Here is a 19778-nt window from a genome sequence, read left to right on the forward strand (position 1 = left end):
TCTGCCGCAGGCAGCGGTCAGCACCTGCGAGGACCTGCCCAGCTGGCGCCGGCGCCGGCACCGGGAGGGTGGCGAGCAGAGTCTGGCAACGCCGGCCCTCTATGCTTAAGCCCGTCCGCCCCTGCCCAGTGGCCCTCCTGCCTCTGTGACATCCTGGCACCTCCCGACCCCCGCTTCCCGCAGGTTCCGTCACCTCCCCCGACTCAATGGTGGCATGTTTCCTAACCTCGTCTTCTTTCTTGGTAAACACCATCATGTCCACTAGCTTCTTGAGATGGGTGCACTTAAGGCAGGTGTGCGTACCTTTGATCTGGAAATGTCACTATTCTACCCTTCACTAATAATTGGCTAGAAAGAAAATTCTAGGTGGGAGACCCTTTTCCTTCCCTTAACATTGTTTTCACATTTAATGATTGCTGAGGGAACTCTGCGTGAAGCCGCGCGCGCTGGGCAAGCTCGGCCTCCACGGGAGGAATGGCCACTGCCACCCGGGGCTGGGGTCACACCTTAGTGTGGGGCCCCGCTGGCCTCGGAGTGACGCCTGGATTACACAGAGGCGTGGCGGCACCCGCCGGGGCAGTTTCGTGGAGCGGACGGACACTGCGTTCCCGTGCCTTGGGTGGTCACTGGTCCCTTCCATCACCCGTGTCGGCCTAGAAAGCTTTGTTTCTTCTCTGGAGTGTCAGGGAACTTCAGAGGGAAGGATACGCTCACCGCGCACTCTTGAGACACATTTCTTTCTCTCTCTAGAATTCCTCTCTCATTTTCCTGGAGTACAAATCGGCAATTTTATTTCAGAATGTGTTCACGTGAGACAATTCGCCCGCCCTTTCGGCCTTGTCCACACTCTGCCCCAGAACGGCTGGCCGAGCCGGTTTACAGACAGTGGCCTGGTCTGGTCAGGACGTGGCGCTGGACGCGTCTGTGCCTGCCCAGGCCTTTCCCAGGGGGCTGCTGGTGCCTGGCCCCGGGTAAGGGCAAGCCCGTGTCCCCGTCCACAGGCTGTCCCACTTGGCAGCGGGGTGGGAACAGCTTTCCTGCTGAGCAGGTTCGACCACGTCATGACACCGTTCACCTACCAGGACCCCGGTGACAGACGTTTAGGGGGTCTGGCTGTTGCTAACCCATGGGGATGCCGCGGTAAGCATCCCCACGCTGCGTAGCTCTGTGTGTGTGTTTTTAGGACTTTATGGTTTTATTACACACACACGATGTGCACACAAGCTGTCTATTAATTTCTTCACTGTGCAGTGGCTTTGTGGTCCGTCCAGGTGGCGGGGCACTCTCAGCACAGTGAGATTCGTCGCCCGTCCAGCTTGGTGACGATGACACTGCGGACCAGGAACTTGTGAAAGCTGCTGGCGGCGAGTGCTTTGTGTTCTTGTCGCCGGGCATCCGGGTCTGTCGGCGCCTCTGGGGTCCCTTGGTTGCGCGTGGTTGTGACATACCTGTCTGACTGGTGCCGGGTGAACCTCTTGGTCCTCCTATTGACCGTCTGGGCTCTGAGAGCAGTCGTGACGCCGAGTAGGAGATGGCTGCCACCTCTGTAGGCAGACGGAGGAAGAGACTGTGTGTTTTTACAGGGTTTGGTCCTAGAAGTGACGTTGTTGAGTCGAAGAGTATGCTTGCTTAAAATCTGGAGACAGCCAAATGGCCACCCACATAAAGCTACACCAATCTGTACACCCACCAAAGGGGAACGAAGCTTCCGACTTGCCCATATTCTCTGGAAATGACTTGCCAATCGGATGGGTGAAAAACATTCTCATTTTAACTGGCCGTTTCCAAGCTAGTGATGTTTGAACATCCATCAATAATTTTAATTAAAAAAAAATTTTAATAACTTATGGGCAACTTTTAGTTCTTTTACGAATACCATTTTTCTTTGGGTTTCATGATTCTTATTTTGGAATGTTCTAGAATATAACATTCCACGCTTGTTAATAGCGCCCTTCCCCCTACTCTAGTGCTGCGTGTGTTTATTTTCTTACCTTTTTGTCATTTTAGTGTGCTTGTCAGGAGGTGTAAATAAGTATAGTAAACATGCATGCCATCTTGAAATAAAAGTCCACTCGTTTTAAAGACCTATGAACTATTTTTCTGACGTAGATTTCTCAAAGGAAGAGGAATATATGGAAGTACAGCCACCTCCGGAGAACATGGAAAGACAGAGAGAGAAAAACGACGATCCAGAAAAGGAAACCACTTTCACCAGAGAACAAGAAGGACCAGCAGAAAGAATTCAAGTCCTTCATCCTGAACGGGAAGACGAGGCGGCCCCAGACACCTTTCCGAGCAGCCTACAGCCCCGCGGCGCGGATGAGGCCCCGGGGAAGGGCGCTGCTCCGAACTCCAAGCCGCCCGTCAGGCCGAGAAAGCACTATTCGTTCACCGAGGCCACCGAGAACCTGCACCAGGGGCTCCCGGCCTCGGGCACGGGCCACCGCACAGGCCGGCGCCGCCCCGCAGACGCGGGCCCGGGGCCCGCGCCCCCCGCCGCCGCCTACGAGCCCTCGTTCTCGTTCGGGAAGGCGTCCAGGACCAAAGCCAGAGAGACCACGTTCAGAGAGAAGAAAAGCAGCCTCATGGAAGAACTCTTCGGGTCGGGCTGTGTCTTTAAAAGTGACCGCACCAGTCCTGCCGCCATCGGAGGGTCCGAGGACACTTTGAAAAGTATGACGCCGCATCCTCTACCTCCTAGTCAGGCCTCCGCCAGCCACGCTTTCGGAGATTCTAAAGTAACTGTGGTCAATTCTGTTACGTCATCTTCGTCTACAGAAGGAAAACTAAAAATAATCATTTAAGTAAAATCAGTATTCTAAATACGTTCTGGTTTAATATTCTGCTACTTTTGTGCCTTTGATCTTGTAATTTTAGTCTGTGTGTGTGTATTTTCAGTACCTGAATTGACTTGAGATAACTAAGGTTTGGTTTTATTGCTAATCTGATTTTTAAAATCCATTGTTTATTAGACAATAACAACATTTCAAATACAAAATGACATCTTTTTTCCCTATAACTGAAACATGTCCATTATCTTCTGGAAGACCGATTTGTATTATCTGGCTTTAATATTCTATGGGACTCCATAGCTTGTAAATTAATCAACCCAAGACATACACATCTCAAACATATAAGAATTATATCAGCAATCAAATTGCATTGTAACTTAAAAACATGGAAGCAGCTTTGAAAGGGTACAAAATGACCAGAAGACTCTCTTTATTTAAAATGAAAAAGCATAGCTAAACTGGGCATTGAATATCCTGCCTTTGAGGGTGACACCTTCCTCATATCCACCTAAGATCCAGTATCTTTCATTTATATTCATTGCATAGCTATACCTTGATCTTGCTGTTCATCTTGTTCTTTAAAAAAAAAAAAAGCATATTGGTATAATTAGTGTCCACTCAAGCTGGCTGCTCAGTCCTAATTAATACATTCATTACACTTAGAATATATTAAGTACTCCCAACATTAATTGGTTAACTTACTTTCATTTATTTATAAAAGCGACTTATTTATAATTTAGACTTTACTATCCAAAGATGTTTATAGGTTGGCGTGTAATAGTAACGCACTTAAAAATTGAGAATAGAAAATAAACTTTTAAAAGGGAGTGAAGAATTATATTGAAAACCAGAGATGGGATAAATATACTACGACTGGCATAAGCTTCGATCTTTATGAAAACTACAGTGGAGGAAAAAAGAGAAGGGGGAAATGGGGGGAGAGGGGAGAGGGAGGAGTTAGAATTCTGGCCGGCGATGCCGTGAGATGCGCAGGTGCACGTCATGTGACATGATCGCCTAGCCCTGAAATCTGGAGAGATTTACTAAAAGGATTCTTAGAAATGGTGTAACACTATAATATCACAATGAATACTCCCGCTTTAAGCAGATGGAGGATTTTTCACAGGATCTTTTCTTATGCCTACCCGCAGCAAAAGCACAAATCATAACATTAAATCAGAGCTAACTAAAAGTGCTTCTGTACGGAACTTTTAATAAAAATAAAATCTAAGCCCATTACTTTCTAGTCATTTAATTAAGGTTTTTTTTTTTTTTAATTATATGCATAGGAAAAGTTATAGAGTAATAAAATGCTAACTTTTATCTCTGAGGAAGGAGATTGGCCAATTTTTATTTTTAGTGTGTTTTCTACTGTGATTTTCTATAATGAACATAACTTTATAATCAAGAGGAAAAATGTTTTAAAATAAAAAGAGATCCACTTCCTGTAGTTTGGTAGACAAGGTACTGTGGCACTCCTGCTTTAAAAAAAAAAAAAAGCATAAAATGCTGTATTAACTGTAACAAATATATTTTTAATCAATTATTCGGAGATAAACATTAGTGAAAGGCGGCAGCCAGGGAAGCCGGTAAGCAGACCTCTGAAGTCAGCTTTCCCCTGTAGAGTATTTGCCCAAATCTGGAGAAATGAGCCTCAAAAAGAGTCCAGGACAAAATCAGCCTAAATAGGAGCCTAACAGAATGTCCCTCCCACAGAATACAGGACGTCCAGGTCCTGTAGCGTCAATGAGCTAAGAAAATTGTCTAAAACTCTAAGACTCTGTAGCCAGTCAGCCCTCATCTCGTTTGATAGCCTGTGTGGTCCCTCTAACCTAAAACCAAAGTTTAAAGAGCTCTAGGTTGGTAGTACCCCCAGAGCAACAGAAATGCAAATATTCTCTGGAAGAAGAACCCACCTTTAACCCAGGCTTCAAGAAATTCCCACAGATAAAAACAAACAAACGAACAAACTTTCGGTCTGAAAAGCATAAAGCACAAGAAAAGGTGCCGAGAGAACCAAGAGGAACAACAGGTAACAGGACCAGACGTGCAAAGACTCCACACATTAGAATCATTATACGCAGAAAATAAAATGTTTAAATAAGTTTTTGAAAATATAAAGAACAAGAACTCAACTCAGCACGTGACAAAGAACTCAGAAGACATATAATTTAAATTACGTCAATAAACGGGCTTAACAGCAGATGGGACCAGAGTGAACAAAGAAAAAAAGCAGATCTGAAGCACATTAAATGATCGATATTAAAGCTCAGAGAGACGAAGAGGAGAGAGAAGAGGGAGGAGGTTAACGGACAGAAACAGAGTGAAAGGTTTAACAAACATCTACTCAGAATTTCTGGAGGAAGAGAATGGAGCAGGACTAAATATCTAAAGACAGAAAGGCTGAAAATTTTCCAGAACAGACTAAAAGTATCAATCCGTTACTTTAGAAAGTCCAATAAATTCCAAGCAAAATAAACAGAAATTAAAATAAAGAAATTCATACCGACCTAGATCTTCATGAAACTGCAGAGTGCTAAAGGCAAAGAGAAAATCTTAAAAGCAACGAACGACATAGCAAAAAGCAGCTTGGCATCAAAGGAACAACCACAAGTATAAGGAAGAAACACATATTTTCAGAGAACCAAAAACAGACTGCCACCCTCGGAGCCTCACTAAAGGAAATTCGAAGGCGGAGATCAGCAAATTTTTTTCTATAAAGGCCCAGATAGTGAGTGAATAGGTTAAGCTTTACAGGCCATATACCCTCTGTCACAACTACTCCACCATTGTGACATGAAAACAGACACAGATGATACGTAAACAAATGGACATGGCTGTGTCCCAATAAAATAAACAAACTGCAGCCTATACTCCCAGTCCAACCTGCTCTCTGCTTTTGCAAATTACAGTTCCTTAACCCCTGTTCCAACAGATAAACTTCGGGCAGAAGGAACATGATTTGAGATAAAAGGTCTCCTATATGCCAGAGTGGTAAATGTGTACTTCTAAACAAACGTCATTGTTGATACAATCATCTCCTGTGGATTTACAAAGAAAACAAGATACAGCTAAAGTGTTGTGTGTGTGGGTGTGTATGTGTGTGTGTGTATATATATATATATATATATATATATATATATATATATATCACGCGAATACATGACGAGTGGCATAAACATCAGGAGGAATGCACTGGAACTAAAGTGTCACGACTCTCACAGTGCTGAAGAGAAGAGTAAAATAGTAACTTGAAAACATAAAGCAGAAATTGACAGAGCGACATCGTGGTGTAAGACTGTACATACCTTTCTCCGTAATGGATAGCTGAGCAAATAAAGAACGACCAGTAAAGGTAAATATCTGAATCAGAAAAATGGTAATTTTGATCTAATGGACATATACAGAAGACCATACCCAACAATTTCGAAATGTATATTTTCTATCCCATGTAGGGCATTTATAAAAAATTTTATCCTAATATATTTGAAAGTTGAGAATGGATAAGTTCATACACTAATATACCTAACACGACTCAAGACGAAACATAAAACTGAATAACCCTATGACCATTAAAGAAATTAAAATAAGTAGTTAAAAATCTTCCAATAAAAATAAGGCAACCCAGTTTTTACTATCAGATAATAAAAAATAAATAAATAAATCGGATCTTAAGCAACCTGGTCCAGAATATAGAAAAAGGAGGAACATTCTCCGACTCATTTTTATGAGACTTGCATAACCCTGATACCAAAACCAGATAAGGAAAAAGACAATAATGTCCAAACTCACCACTTCTATTCAACATTGTACTGGAGGTTCAAGCCAGAGCAATTAGGCAGAAATGAAAATAAAGGCATCGTTTGGAAAGGAGGAAATAAAACTACCTCTATTCACAGATGACATGATCTTGTCCGTAGAAAATCCTAAGGAATCCAACTGAAAAATTATTAGAACCGATAAATGAGTTCTGCAAGGCTGAAGAGCAACAGATCGATGTACAAAAATCAATTTCTACACACCTGTAACCAATCATCTAAAATGAAATTTTTAAAAACTTTCATTTTTAAAAAATTGTTAAATGTTCATTTAAAATAGCATCAAAAGGCATAAAATACTTATGAATAAATTTAAGAACTGCAAAAGTTATCGTGTGAAAACTACAGAACATTGTCGAAAACATTAAAGATCTAAATAAATATAAAGACATCTCATGTTCACGGATTGGAAGAATTAATATTGTTAAGATGGCAATACTCCCCAAAGTGATCTACACAGTCAGCACAATCCCTATCAGAATCCCAGCTAAATTCTTTGTAGAAATTAACAATCTGATTCTAAAATTTATATGGAATTGCAAAGGATAGCCAAAACTTAAAAAGGAGAATGAAGTTCGAGGATTCACACTTCCTGATTTCAAAACTTATTACAAAGCAACAGTAATCAAAATATGTGGTATCGCTGTAAGGCTAGACATGTAGATACATTAAATAGAATCGAGAGTCCAGAAATAAACCCATGTACCTAGAGTCAATTGATTTTTGACATGCGTGCCAAGACCACTCAACGGGGAATAGTCTTCAACAAATGGTACTTAGGTAACTGGATATCTACATACAAAAGAATAAAGATGAATCCCTACCTCACTCTGTATACAAGAGATGACTCAAAAAGGATCAAAGACCTAAGTGGAAGAGCTAAAACTATAAAACTCTTAGAAGAAAACATAGGTATAAATCTTTGTGACCTTGGACTTGGCAATGGATTCTTACGTAGAACACCAAACGCAACAACAAAAACAACAAAACGACAAAAATATTCATTCCACTTAAGACTGAACTCATAGGCCAGGAGGGCTCAGCGTTGGAAGAGAGATGCATGCTTTATATGCCAAATGCTTGGGCCGAAAAGCTGACCCGTATGAACCAGAACAGTGAGCCCAGAGGACAAACCCTGGGACCCACAGGGCATGCAGACCAACCACACAAGCAGCTTTGAATCGGGTGACACCACTAAAGTACGCTATCCTCAAGGACGTGTAGATGAAGAGCACCCCAGAAAATTCTCCTAGTAACTGTTAACTGGTCACAACACAACTCTGGACGAAATACACTCCCTGTAAAAGGCATGCCCGGCCGTGGTGGAAGACCGCTGGGTGGGGGTTTTTTAAGTTAAATATTCCTGGATACTGACTTAAGACATGCTGGAAGGGGTATAAAAAGCCGAAGGAACAGTCTCTGGCCCTAAAGGCACTTGCAGCACCACTGGAATCAAAACCCTTTATCACAAAAATAGTATCTGAAACATTAGGAAAATCACACAACAGCAGATACCACAAATGGGTTGACAAATCACTCACAAAGATATTACTTAAAACATTCAGATGAAGAAAAAAGAAATTTTTATCATCTAAGGTGGTCAGAAAAGGCATTATAAACAGTCTGAAAGGTTTTCTAAAATATAGATCGGAGGTCAGCATGCACACACGCGCACACACACCCACACTCACCCGCTGTGCCAGCAACTGGAGTACTATGTTAACCCCCTACGGAAATGATTATGGATTTGTATATGATAAGGTTCTCCTGCTTGATTTACCACAAATATAAAGCAAATGCAATTGGCATGAAGAGAGCTTTGGATATTTCAAATCAAACCAATGTCTTTTTTCAGTAAAGCTATAAACTATACCAGGTATTTTTAAATAGGAACCTATTTAAACCTATAGCTATCCATAAATATACAAGAAAAAAGGAAAAGCACAAACGTTAACAGCAGCAATCGCAGGACTGGCGGGGGACTGGCTCCCTTGCTCCTTTCCTGCATGTTCCAAGTAGAATTTAAAAAAAAAAAAAAAGTAGCAAACAGTATTATTATAATTTTAAAAGAATTTTATTTTAAAAGCACACATACCAACATCCATAAATGTGTGGACTATCATTGGAAGAATCATAAGAAACGGGTAACAATGGAAAATTAGGTGACATAACAGTAAAGGGTAGGAAAATACCTTTCAGTGTATCCCTTTCTGTATCTTTTGAATTCAGTACCACGTTTATTACCTACTTAAAAACAAACAGCGTTTGAAAACCCACCATGATATGAAACATGACAGTTACATTTCCCCTATTTAATCCTCACGAACTATTAATGTATGTGGAAGGTGTTAACAGCTGTGAACTCTAAGTCTTTTCCTCTAGCCTCAGTGATATTTCTCACAATTTCTGCGGTATTAACTAAAAGAACGTATTCTCAGGAGCTAAGTAAGGGTCTCATCAGAGAGCCCTCCTACAGAGTAGTGTTCCCAGGACGTCCCTGCAGACTGCACCTGGCCGCCCTCTGCCCTCCACCTGGCCGTGGCTGCGACTGCACCACGGGACATTTATGCCTGCGGCAACTGAAACCGGCTGTCAGGCCTGTGGCCTCTGAGGGACCCCAGACCCCGCAGCCTCCCTGTGCTCTGTCTTCTCGCGGCCAGGTTGCCTTCTCACCCCCTGTGGCCAGAATGTGCCCTGCGAGGAGACTGGGGCAGTGGAAGCTGGGGGTCCAGGTCCTCCAGGACGCTATAATACGGCTGTGTTCCCTGACCTGCAGCCTTTCCTAAAGCCATGTCTACTTGGTGCCAGTTTAGTCTGAATGGTCAGGGAGACCTGAAACCCATTCTCACAACAATAAACTAAAGTAAGCACAGTATTTTGTCTGTTCGCAGTACAATTAACAGAAATAATGAGCTAAGTATTAGATTATTGGGGAACGCGAGAATACGAATATGATCTTTTAAAAACTAGCGATAGAATTTAGCTTTAACATGGCCACTTAGTTCATGGTTAAAGTCCCCTGCCACTTGTCAGTTACAGATTGGTCATATCAACTAAGTGGCTGTAAGGAAGGAAGTCGCATAAGTACTTGCAAAGATTTTAATTAGAAAAGGTATATTTAAAAATATTTAGCAAAATTAAACTTTATGGGCAACACGTATCCATTTAAATTAATTTAATCAGACTTCCCAGTTCAGTTTTTATCTTTGTTTCATTCTATGAAGCATAAATATTAAATGCTTATAAAATATACTTCATTGGAAATGCTTTAAATACAAAACATGCAATTTAAGCACAAAACAATGCATTGTGGTCTCGTGAACATATTTACAAAACACGGTTATGAAAAATTAACAGCTTCAAATAAGTAGATAATACTACACAAAGGCTTGCCTGACAAACGACATTTTAAACAGAAGAAAAAAGCACGGGCGACGTCAGTTAGTGTTATCCTCTTAGTAGTACCGCATGAGGTAAAAAAAACAAATTTTTAAATCCTAGTAGTAATATTAAGTTGCTTTCTAATCTGGATTAAAAATAACACGAAGTCTTTAAAGGACTTAAGTTATTAGAAAATTCTGACTTTCCAATTAGCCATGTGACCTTTAAAATACGCCAAGAGTGCAAATCGCTAGTAACGTGTACATGCCCCTCACATCACACACTTCTTAGCACAAACCTGGCACTCTGCTGGCCGGTACACAGGCCCTCCCGGCTCAATGACACGTGTACAAACTGTCGTTCTTATAAGGATCTCACATAAAGTCCAAAAACAAACAGGTTCAACAAAAGAACTAACCTGTGTGCTTTCGTTTCTTAAAAAAAAAAAAAAAAATACAAATCAGATTTTGAAACTAAGTGAAAATCCATGTTTAAAAGTATCATAGCTGTATTCATCTTCTTTTTCAGCTGAAAGGGTGAAGCACGATAGCCACAACTTTGTTACAGACTAAAATCCAACAGGTAATTCCGACACCACCTGAAAATTAAGAAACGCAACGTAAGAGAGAATGCCAGGAGTCCCCCCAAAGCTTTATACTGCACAGATAAATGAGGGACAGGAAGGCGAGCTGCAGGAGTAGCCCACCGCCGACTGGCTGCCCAGAACACGGTGGCCTCTGGCTCCTCGACTGAGTAACACTGAGAGCCCACCAGTGCTGCCCTCAAGGTCAGGTCTAGCAAAGGAGAAAGCAAAGGGGTAGGATTAGGCAAAGGGGCGGGATTAGGCAAAGGGGCGTGGCTAAACTGGAAATCTTTGAAATAGTCATTCCTTTTAACTTAGTAATTCACCTCCAGCGTTATCACGGATCACGACCTGGACGACAAGGATGTGTGCTGCGGCATTAGTCTTGATGGAAAAAATTAGGACCTAAATAAATATCCTTTCATGGGAAAATTAGTAAATTATGACACATCCAAATGAAGAAGAGCTATTCAAAATTTCTTAATAAAGAAAAGTTTATTGATAAGAGAGAAGGCTTACGACATACAGTAAAAAGGGGCAAAAAATTACACGTGCCAAATGACGTTAACTATATAAAGACAAATAGAAAAAAAGACTGGAACCAATATGCCACAATGTTAAGAGGGGCCATCCAGAGTTAATGAGATTTTTTTTAATTGTCCTTGTATCTGTAGTTTTTCTACAATGACAGGTACTACTTTCAACATCCAAAAGAAATTATCGTTCAAAAACAAAAGAACAGCCGGTAGCTGTAACGACGCAGAGGGCTGAGCGTCCCGGGTTCGGAAGTAAGAAGTGGCATTTCAGTCAAGAGGGTCCCGGCCCCAGGTACCGGGTGGAATCCGGAAGCACACCTGGGTTGGATTCTTGCTCTGCTACTTAACACTTCGGTTAAGGCATCTCAGACAAGTCAAGGGACTTCTCTAGTTCTCTTCGCTGCAAGCCTTGCGTGAGGATGAGACACGGATGATGGGGATGATGGCTGACTTCGTCTGCCACCGCACACCTGCACGTGAGCCTACCCATATCCCTCCACTCCGTTTTCCAGAAAACTCTTACCTGCTACTCTGGTGGGAAATGCCACCAGGCGGTCTAGCGGAGTTATCCATTTACTCGGCACCACAGCCACAGGGACAGAATAATACTTCCAAATGAGCGAGACCATCAGGGCGGCCTGCAAAGACACCGCTGGTGGGTGGGAATGACCTGCCAGCCACGCAGTCCGTCACCACAGGAAGACGGGGAGCAGACGCGAACTGGGGAAACTCTACGCCCGCGGCCGCAAGCCCCATCCGCCCGGTCCCTGCGGCCAACAGCCGCCAATGCAATGCAACAGGCAGCTGACTGCTTGGGGTGCCCACCCCCAGGCAGTCGAAAACCCCAGTCTAACTTCTGACTCCCCAAAAACATAACCACTAACAGCCCGCTGTTGATTGGAACTTACCAATAACATAAAGTCGGTTAACACGTATTTTGTATGTTGTATTATGTACTATACTCTCACAATAAAGCTAGAGAAAATATTAATAAAATCATAAAGAAAACAGGTATATGTATTTTATGCATTCATGACATACCTAACTTTTTCTTAATATTTTCGATATTCCTAGGCTACACAGTTCATCTGCGAGTTTTACTGAATTGTCGCAGATCTCCAAAAATTTTTCCAATACGCTTACTGAAAAAAATCCATGTATTAAGTGGACCGGCACAGTTCAAACCCACGTTGATCAAAGGTCAACTGTATACGCTATTAAATTAGCTGACAAATGAACCAAGGTCTCCCCTAACACAGGTGTTCTTTCCTCAGTGAGTATGTCCACTAAGTCGCCAGACGATGCTGAAGACACCTTACTCGTGACAAAAGCGATCTTTCGCCGCTAAGACCCCTGAAGAACTCACTCCCCACCCACACTCGAGTGTCGGCGTCCGTGAGCAGAGGAGGCCCGTGGGAGTTTAAATGGTGGGTAGGGAAATGAGTTCTTTCCCTCTCTTCCAGAGGAGCATTCCTCCCGCCGTCCTCCATCCTCTTTTGTGGCCCTGAATATGCCAAATAAGGATGCTTACAAGAGGACCTCTGGCTTAATTCCAGTCCCTGGGAAAACTCTCTCCTATCAAAGTGACAGCGCCTCACGGTGGATGTATTTGCTGTCTGCAAACAACTTGGGCTTTGGGGGGTTTGGCTTGAATCCTTAATCCCAGTAAAGACCACTCAGAGGTCATTTAAAGCAGCCACTACAGTGTGTACACAGCACATCGCAGCCTCAGGGCAAAGCGGCAGCGGAAGCAATAGCTGTTCCACAGGAGGTGGACGAGGAAAAGTCCCCAGATAAGAAACTTGTGAATCAACGGTACTAGACTTTAACGAGAACAATGGGTTACCTACCTGGAGAGCAGTCACACATCTGAACACCACGAAAGAAGCAATGGCCAAAATCACTGACCATCTCACAAAACACAACGTTCGAGTAAGTTTCTATCACTTCACCCCCCGGCCTCCCAAGCCCCTACTGGAATAAGGGCCACATAAAGAACTCCAGAGAAGTTATTTCGGCACTCGTTTGCTTTAAAATCTCAATATTTCACCCCTCTAATCTAGAGAAAGGCTTTCTTTGAGTCTAACTCATAAATTCACAGACCGTTCAGAGTTACACGCTGGCAGGACCCCGAGGCACAGCAGCGGAATGTCGAAAAGCCCGAATTCCCACACCTGGATGCTGGGGGCTGCATGTCCCAGAGCACGGTCCATTCTCAACCTCAATGACCCCAGGTGGCACAAAAGGACACTTACTTGTAATATGTAGAAAACAACACTTATAACCCATTTTATCTTGGCCAATTGAGCTGTCCGCGCTTTCACTGGAAGGAAAAACGGGAAGAAACAATCACCTCGGTCCTGAAAATATTCAAGTATCTCTTTGAATATGTACTTACTTCCTCTCCCAAAATATTTTCTAATTATGCAGATAAACATAAAACTGAACTTCTTAAAAGTCACCATTATGTCACTATTTAAAATAGAATCACACACAGATTGTGAGATGTGAAGCTTTAATTTTGAAAACCCTTAAAGTCATTCATCTAAATCAGAGATTCTTTTTACAGTGCGCTTACCAACAGGACTAAATGTTCCTCCCTGATTTCCCAGTCTACACTGCACGCTAACCCACAAGGGGACTCTAGTGGGTCCCTCTGCACGTGTTGCTAGCCATGGGGACAGCTCTTTCACCGTGCCCGCTCTCAGCGCACAGGAGCTCTGTGAAACGGCCTTCATCACTGCGGATTGCTACGGGCAGGGCAAACGTAAAGATGAGTGAGCACTGAGCCCTACCCTCAGAGAAGGACACTGCTGGAATTCTCTAGAGGGTGGAAAAAGCCCCTGAGTATCCACTATAAGATTCTGTCTAAGCCTCTCTCAGAAAAGTGCTGAATTTGAAAATGACAGCGTAACAAGTTGGCTCTGAAGGAACTCCGAGAGGATCCTGGATGTTTCTGAGTTTAGAAAGCAAAGAGTTACCAGCAAATAAAGAGAAAGTATTAACTGTTATTGGGTTTCTTCTAGACAACTTAAAAGTTTATATCGACATTTAGAACATCCAGGAATCAACACACATATTCTACGAACATTTATACAAAGATTCCTCTCTGAATCAGCTCTTACGAAGCTTTCCACACGACAAGTGAAAGTACCGTGAGTTTTGAGCTTATCTGTCATCTTGTTGATCTTTCTTTCCAGCCTGGCGTATCTGGCGAACTCATCCATCATGTTGACAGTGGACAGCTCTTGCTTCATGTCCTGGATCTCGGCTCTCATCTGGGACTCCTGCTCTGCATCCTTCTGCAGCACCCTGGACATCTGGTGGCGAGGACAGCTGGCATCAGCGCCTTTCCATGAGGGTTACACATTCTCCCCCACCTCCTCCGCCGACCCATCCCTTTCCACCTGGCAAGCTGCCCTTTACCTAGATAGCCAGCCTCTGCTGCCTTGTCCTGCTCCTGCTCCCTATGACAACCACAAAAAACAGAAACTCCTTCCGATTTGAATCGCTATTCACATCATATTTTAGCTCCTGCAGACACGCCCGTGGATTATAATAGTACAAATACAACTTTCACTATTACTGTAAAACTGTAATTATAAAACGAAAATCGTTTCATCCCCACAGCTGTCACTCCGGTACAAGGACCTGGCATTTTCTGCCCTCCCTGAAGAAATTCCCTCCTAAATTAGGAGGGCAGAACAGGGTGGGGGTGCAGGGAGCCAGGAGGAGACGGGGGCCCAGCGCGGCGACTCGGAGTCCACGTGCAGTGAGGAGGGCATCCCCGCAGCGGGTCACACTGGCAAGGGGGTCCGAGCCAGGCGGAGTGGTCTGGGGTCTCCGAGAAAGGGCAGCCTGGCATGGGAGTCAGAGCCCGGGCGGGGTGAGGGGCGCATTCGAGGCAGGAGGAGGCAGCCAGCCAAACACGGTGTCAGAGCCCCACCCTGCAGAGGGCGGCGGTGGAGACGGCAGGGTAGTTATAGAGGATTAATCAGAGAAACAGCGAGGATAACGGGAGCCAGTTTTCTGCCAGTCCCAGGGCTCCTGCGCAGTACGCCCCCCTGCACCCCACGCCGAGCGCACTCTCCCTGCTTCTGGCTGGACAGAAAGCATCAGAAACACTACAGGGAGTCACGGTCTGAAGTAAGGGTGTGGCCCCTTCCCAGCCAAACACGGCTTTTCCTGGGGCGTCTCTCCCACTTACACCCTGAAAGCCAGGCCGCTACGGGGCGGCCTCGAATGGTCGTGCAGGAGCAGCGTTGCCCCCACCCGGGACTGGCGCGCTCCTTGCGGCTTTTCACGGACCCTCACCACAAACCCAGGTGGAACTGATGCCCACTTTTCCCTGTCTTGTGCACCAACAGTAAGGCTGTACTCTGCTAAGATCGTTCCGTGTTATCCTTCTGAACCCAGCTAACAATCCCGACAAATACTGCTAAAACCCAGGAGAAACAGCTTTAAGAAAGCTGTCTGCGGTTAGACGGGTTATACAGCCTGCAGGAAGCAGCAGAGGACGTGACACGGATCCAAGGTCAAACCCAATCCTCTCTCATCTAAATGATGAATACTCATACTGTGCAAGCCTTAACCAGGTCTAGACAACAGCACTAACCTCTTGTGACAATGGACGAGCTGCAGAGAATGCGTTTGGTGTGGGCTTGGTAAAGAAGCCTCGGATGATGACAGGTCTCACTTATTACAGCTGCCGCAATATCGCAAACATGTACTCAACCTCCGCCTCAGCTAATAAGAAAGCACGCACAGTTCACAGCCTCTTTGAGCAAGTGCGATTAGTTGCCTATGGCTCCAACGTTAGGTAAAAGGGGATGGGGTACATAGGAAGAATGGACGTGATGCTCAAGAAAGAGGGACAGGAAGCCCACGAAACGGCAGAAAATATCTGCAAATCACATATCTAAAAAGGAGTCAGTATCCAGAATATATAAAGCACTCGAAACGGAGCGACAAAAATAAAAATAAAAATAAAAAAATAGCCCCTCACTCCTGCTGTGAGTCTACAGAGGGCGCCCTTCCACTGGGGGACAAATCCTGATGCCCAATTTAAAAAAGGGACAAGGACTTGAATAGGCATTTCTCTAAAGAAGAGACAAAGATGACCAATGTTTTAGCAGCATTACTCATGATTGTCAAAAGGTGGAAATGACCCAAATATCCACTGAAAGATAAACGGATAAAATGTGCTATGCACATACATGGAATGATATTCAGCCTTAGAAAGGAATGCAATCCTAACACAAGCTACAAAAGGATGACTCCTAAAGACATTATGCTGAGTGAAGCCAAACAGGAAAGGACAAATACTGTGTGATTTCACTTATATGAGCTACTTAGAGTAGACAGATTCATATAGACAGAAAGCAGCATGATGGTTGCTGGGAAGAGAGAGATTGGGGAGTATTTTAATGGTTACAGTTTGGGTTTAGGAAGATGACAAAGTTCTGGATATGGATGGTGGTGAACGCTGCACTAAGTGTGAATGCACTAATGTTAATGACCTCTACACCTAAAAATTATTAAAACGGTAAAGTTTACGTTACCTCTATGTTACCACAGTTTTTTTAAAAGAAGGAAGAGGGCAGGGGCCAGCTCTTCAAGGGTCTTTTATGAAACGCTAAGGACTTGCAATATCATCTTAAAGACTAGGCGGCATCAGGAAAGATTCTGAACGGGGTGGGGTTCAGAGAGAAATCCCTACGGCTCAGAACAATAAGGCTAGTAAGGCCATAAAATAGAGCTTTATGCAAAACAGGCACTCAATGAATACTGGTAGAATAAGGCTAGTAAGGCCGTAAAATAGAGCTTTATGCAAAACAGGCACTCAATGAATACTGGTAGAAATCCTGCCCCCACCAGCCATTTATATCAGGAGAAAAAAGCAGGAATAACTGTTTCCCAGAATAAGGATACAAGAATAAGGCTACAACATGTGCAACCAATATTTTTAGTCTCAGTCTGAGACAGCCTCTCATTCCCGCTGTAGCCAAGAGAGGGCGCCCTTCCTAAGGGAACAGCTCCCTATGTTTCTCCGACACACGCACCCCATCAAATTTGCCAGCGAACCCCCTATTCGTGCTGCAGTAGGCAAAGGAGCAGCACTAGGAGGATCACAAACCAAGGACCAAATCTCCACCCCGCGGGATGACTTTCTGAGTAAGACTCCTCTGGGAGGGAAAAGGAAGACGGGATGATGTGACAGTCACCCCTCACAGCAGCTGTGACAGCGGGACAGGAGGTAAGGTACTCGTGCCCTGGCAAAACGCCCCGCAGGCACAACGCTCCCCAGGGCCCGCTGCACCTCTGGATACGGGAAACAGCACGCAGTGCTGAGATTCTCGGTCTACACTGTCGGCCACCTCACCCCACCCGCCAGATGGGCGGCTCCAGCATCGAGATCCGTCTCCGGGACCTGGCAGAGCGGCCACTCCGTGCGAGGAAGGCCGAGGCCTCCTGGACGCCGCGCCGCGCCAGGCGCTGTCCCCGCAGCAGCCGGGGGCTGCTCCATGCCCGCAAGGACCAGGAAATAAGGGGCATGAGTGCGGATGGCGGGGGCCACTGAGAACCCCCAGCCTGAGGCTTGCTGCCACGTGAAAATGTGGCCTGGGGTGGCCAGGTAGTTCTTTCTTAAAACCCAGAACGGCCCAACCGAGACGCTTCTGCGGCCGGAATCCGGCCCTCGCGCGGCCAGTTGGAGACCCCCGTGGGCCACTTACGAAGGAGGAGAAGGACGGAAGAAGGATCCTGAGGACATTGCACCCGAACACGAAGCTGAGCACCAGCAGCCACGCCAAGCCGTCGGCCTCCGCGGAGCTCATCCCCGGTGCCCCGACCGCGCGAGCTCCGCTACGGCAGCTCCATGGGGACCAAGCCCGCGATCCCGCACAGCGAGGCCTAGCGAGCCGCGCGCGTCCGCCGCGCCTGCGCACTGCGCCGCACTTGCGGGAAGGCGGGGCCGCCTTTTTCACACGGTCGTGGCTAACGCGGCTGCTTACGCGGCGGCCTTCCCGGCTTCCGTAGCCTCTGCACCCACGCCCACCGTTCCCTTAAGGCCAGGGAGACAAATTCCTACCATCTCTCCAGGGTTGTGTCTGCAGTCCACTTGTGTTATGATGTAATTAGTGCGTTTTTAAAATTGACTCACTTTTAGTCCTAAGTAAATCTGTCTAGAAATAGAAAATTGCCATACGTGTAATAGCAGGTAACTGTAAAAAGAAATGTTTTGTAAGCATATGTAGTGTATTAAGTTTGCATTTCAAAAATAAGCACTGTAATAAACCTGACCGATTTATAAAACCGCATACCTGAAAAATAAGTGTTCAAAAAAAGAAAAATAAGAATTAAAAATCACTGTTTATGGAACTGGTTCCATAGTGTAGCGGTTAGCAGGTCTGCTTTACATGCAGAAGGTCCTGGGTTCCGGCCCCAGTGGAGCCACAGTCCATGGTCTACAGCTATGCCACCCTGAACAAGCCCAATGTCTGATCTCAGAAGCTAAGCAGGGTCGGGCCTGGTTAGGACTTGAATGAGAGACCACCTAGGAAGACGGTGCTGCAGGCATAAATAATAATAATAAATAAAAACAAAAATAAATTTAAAAATCGCTTTACAATCACCCTGGAATAAAATACTTAACCTACATTTAGGGCTGCCAAGGTAAGAAATGTCCGAACCTATGGGAATTTTAATTAGTTTGTTTAAGCCAAACCGATGACAATTGCGGGGAAGCAAAATCTCAAGGGCTTATGAAAATGCTCCCTAGAATGACAGTGTTGCTGCTTATTTTATACATTAGACTCAAAGGAAATATAAGGAGGGTTAGGTCAGGAGAAAGCAAAATGGGGAAATGTCTGGGATTGGATAAAAAGTAGAATGGAGAGACACATTTTTTACACTGGTGCGTAAAGGAGAGTTAATAATTAACATTTACAGCATAGAGAGGTGGTATTCAGGGAACATGATAACAATGAGGGGTTCTGTGGTCCAGAAAAGGGACTACTCTGACATTCCAAGGGTATGTTATCTTAGATGCAAAAAGACAATAGACAGGCTCGCTTAAGGTAAAGATTAACCTTTGTCAAGGAAGCTACAGGCCTAGGATGTGACCACCTGTTATGACACATTTTTAGTTAGGAATTTTTATATTCAGACCATTCTATGTGGTTGATTTCAATCTCTGAGTTTGTAGGGCTTACTATGCTGGCCTCCCCTGAGTTGTCAGGTTTAGTATGTGGCCCCTTTTTTGTCCACAAGGTGAAGATGAGGTTTTACAGCAAAATAATCCCAATTCACATTGATGTATAGTAAATAAAGCAAAAGATGTCTAGCTGCCTCTTCTAGACATCTAGTTGGAGTCTAAGGACTAATACCTAATTAAAATGAATCAAGGAGCTGTGGTTCTACAAATTTCTATTTCAAGAAAACATGTGAAGTGAAGCTATTTAATAGTAATAGAGTGAATTATTTCCATGAAAAGGCATCTTGGCTGGTAGGTGATGGTGAACTGACCAAAACAAGAGACAGGCTTGGAGACTGCCTCTCCTCACAGCCTTCCCCTTCAGCTGGACCAGCCAAAGCTGCAGCTAGGCTATTGGGTGCTCTACTCACTAGAGATTTAGAAGAACTTAGAGGGAGAAACCACTTCGCGAAG

General features: G+C 44.5%; 2 protein-coding genes across 2 annotated transcripts in view; one reads left to right on the plus strand and one right to left on the minus strand.

Annotated features, from left to right (window-relative positions):
* LCA5L (LCA5L, lebercilin like) overlaps positions 1–3125 on the plus strand; it is a 22517-nt gene extending 19392 nt beyond the window's left edge. The window contains exon 7 of the mRNA XM_011375308.2: positions 2110–3125. Within this exon, the coding sequence (XP_011373610.1) occupies positions 2110–2804 (695 nt within the window). The 3' untranslated portion in view covers positions 2805–3125. The remainder of the gene's footprint in view (positions 1–2109) is intronic.
* Positions 3126–8662: 5537 nt separating this feature from the next.
* On the minus strand, positions 8663–18069 carry WRB (tryptophan rich basic protein). Its single transcript, XM_011375309.2, has 5 exons — positions 17845–18069; positions 14265–14430; positions 13366–13433; positions 11634–11748; positions 8663–10589 (listed from the first exon to the last, which is right to left on the minus strand). Exons 1-5 carry the CDS (start codon positions 17944–17946, stop codon positions 10516–10518), a joined length of 525 nt encoding a protein of 174 aa, XP_011373611.1. The 5' UTR covers positions 17947–18069; the 3' UTR covers positions 8663–10515.
* Positions 18070–19778: the final 1709 nt, after the last annotated feature.

Source organism: Pteropus vampyrus, unplaced genomic scaffold (assembly GCF_000151845.1).
Source record: "Pteropus vampyrus isolate Shadow unplaced genomic scaffold, Pvam_2.0 Scaffold270, whole genome shotgun sequence".
NCBI lineage: Eukaryota > Metazoa > Chordata > Mammalia > Chiroptera > Pteropodidae > Pteropus > Pteropus vampyrus.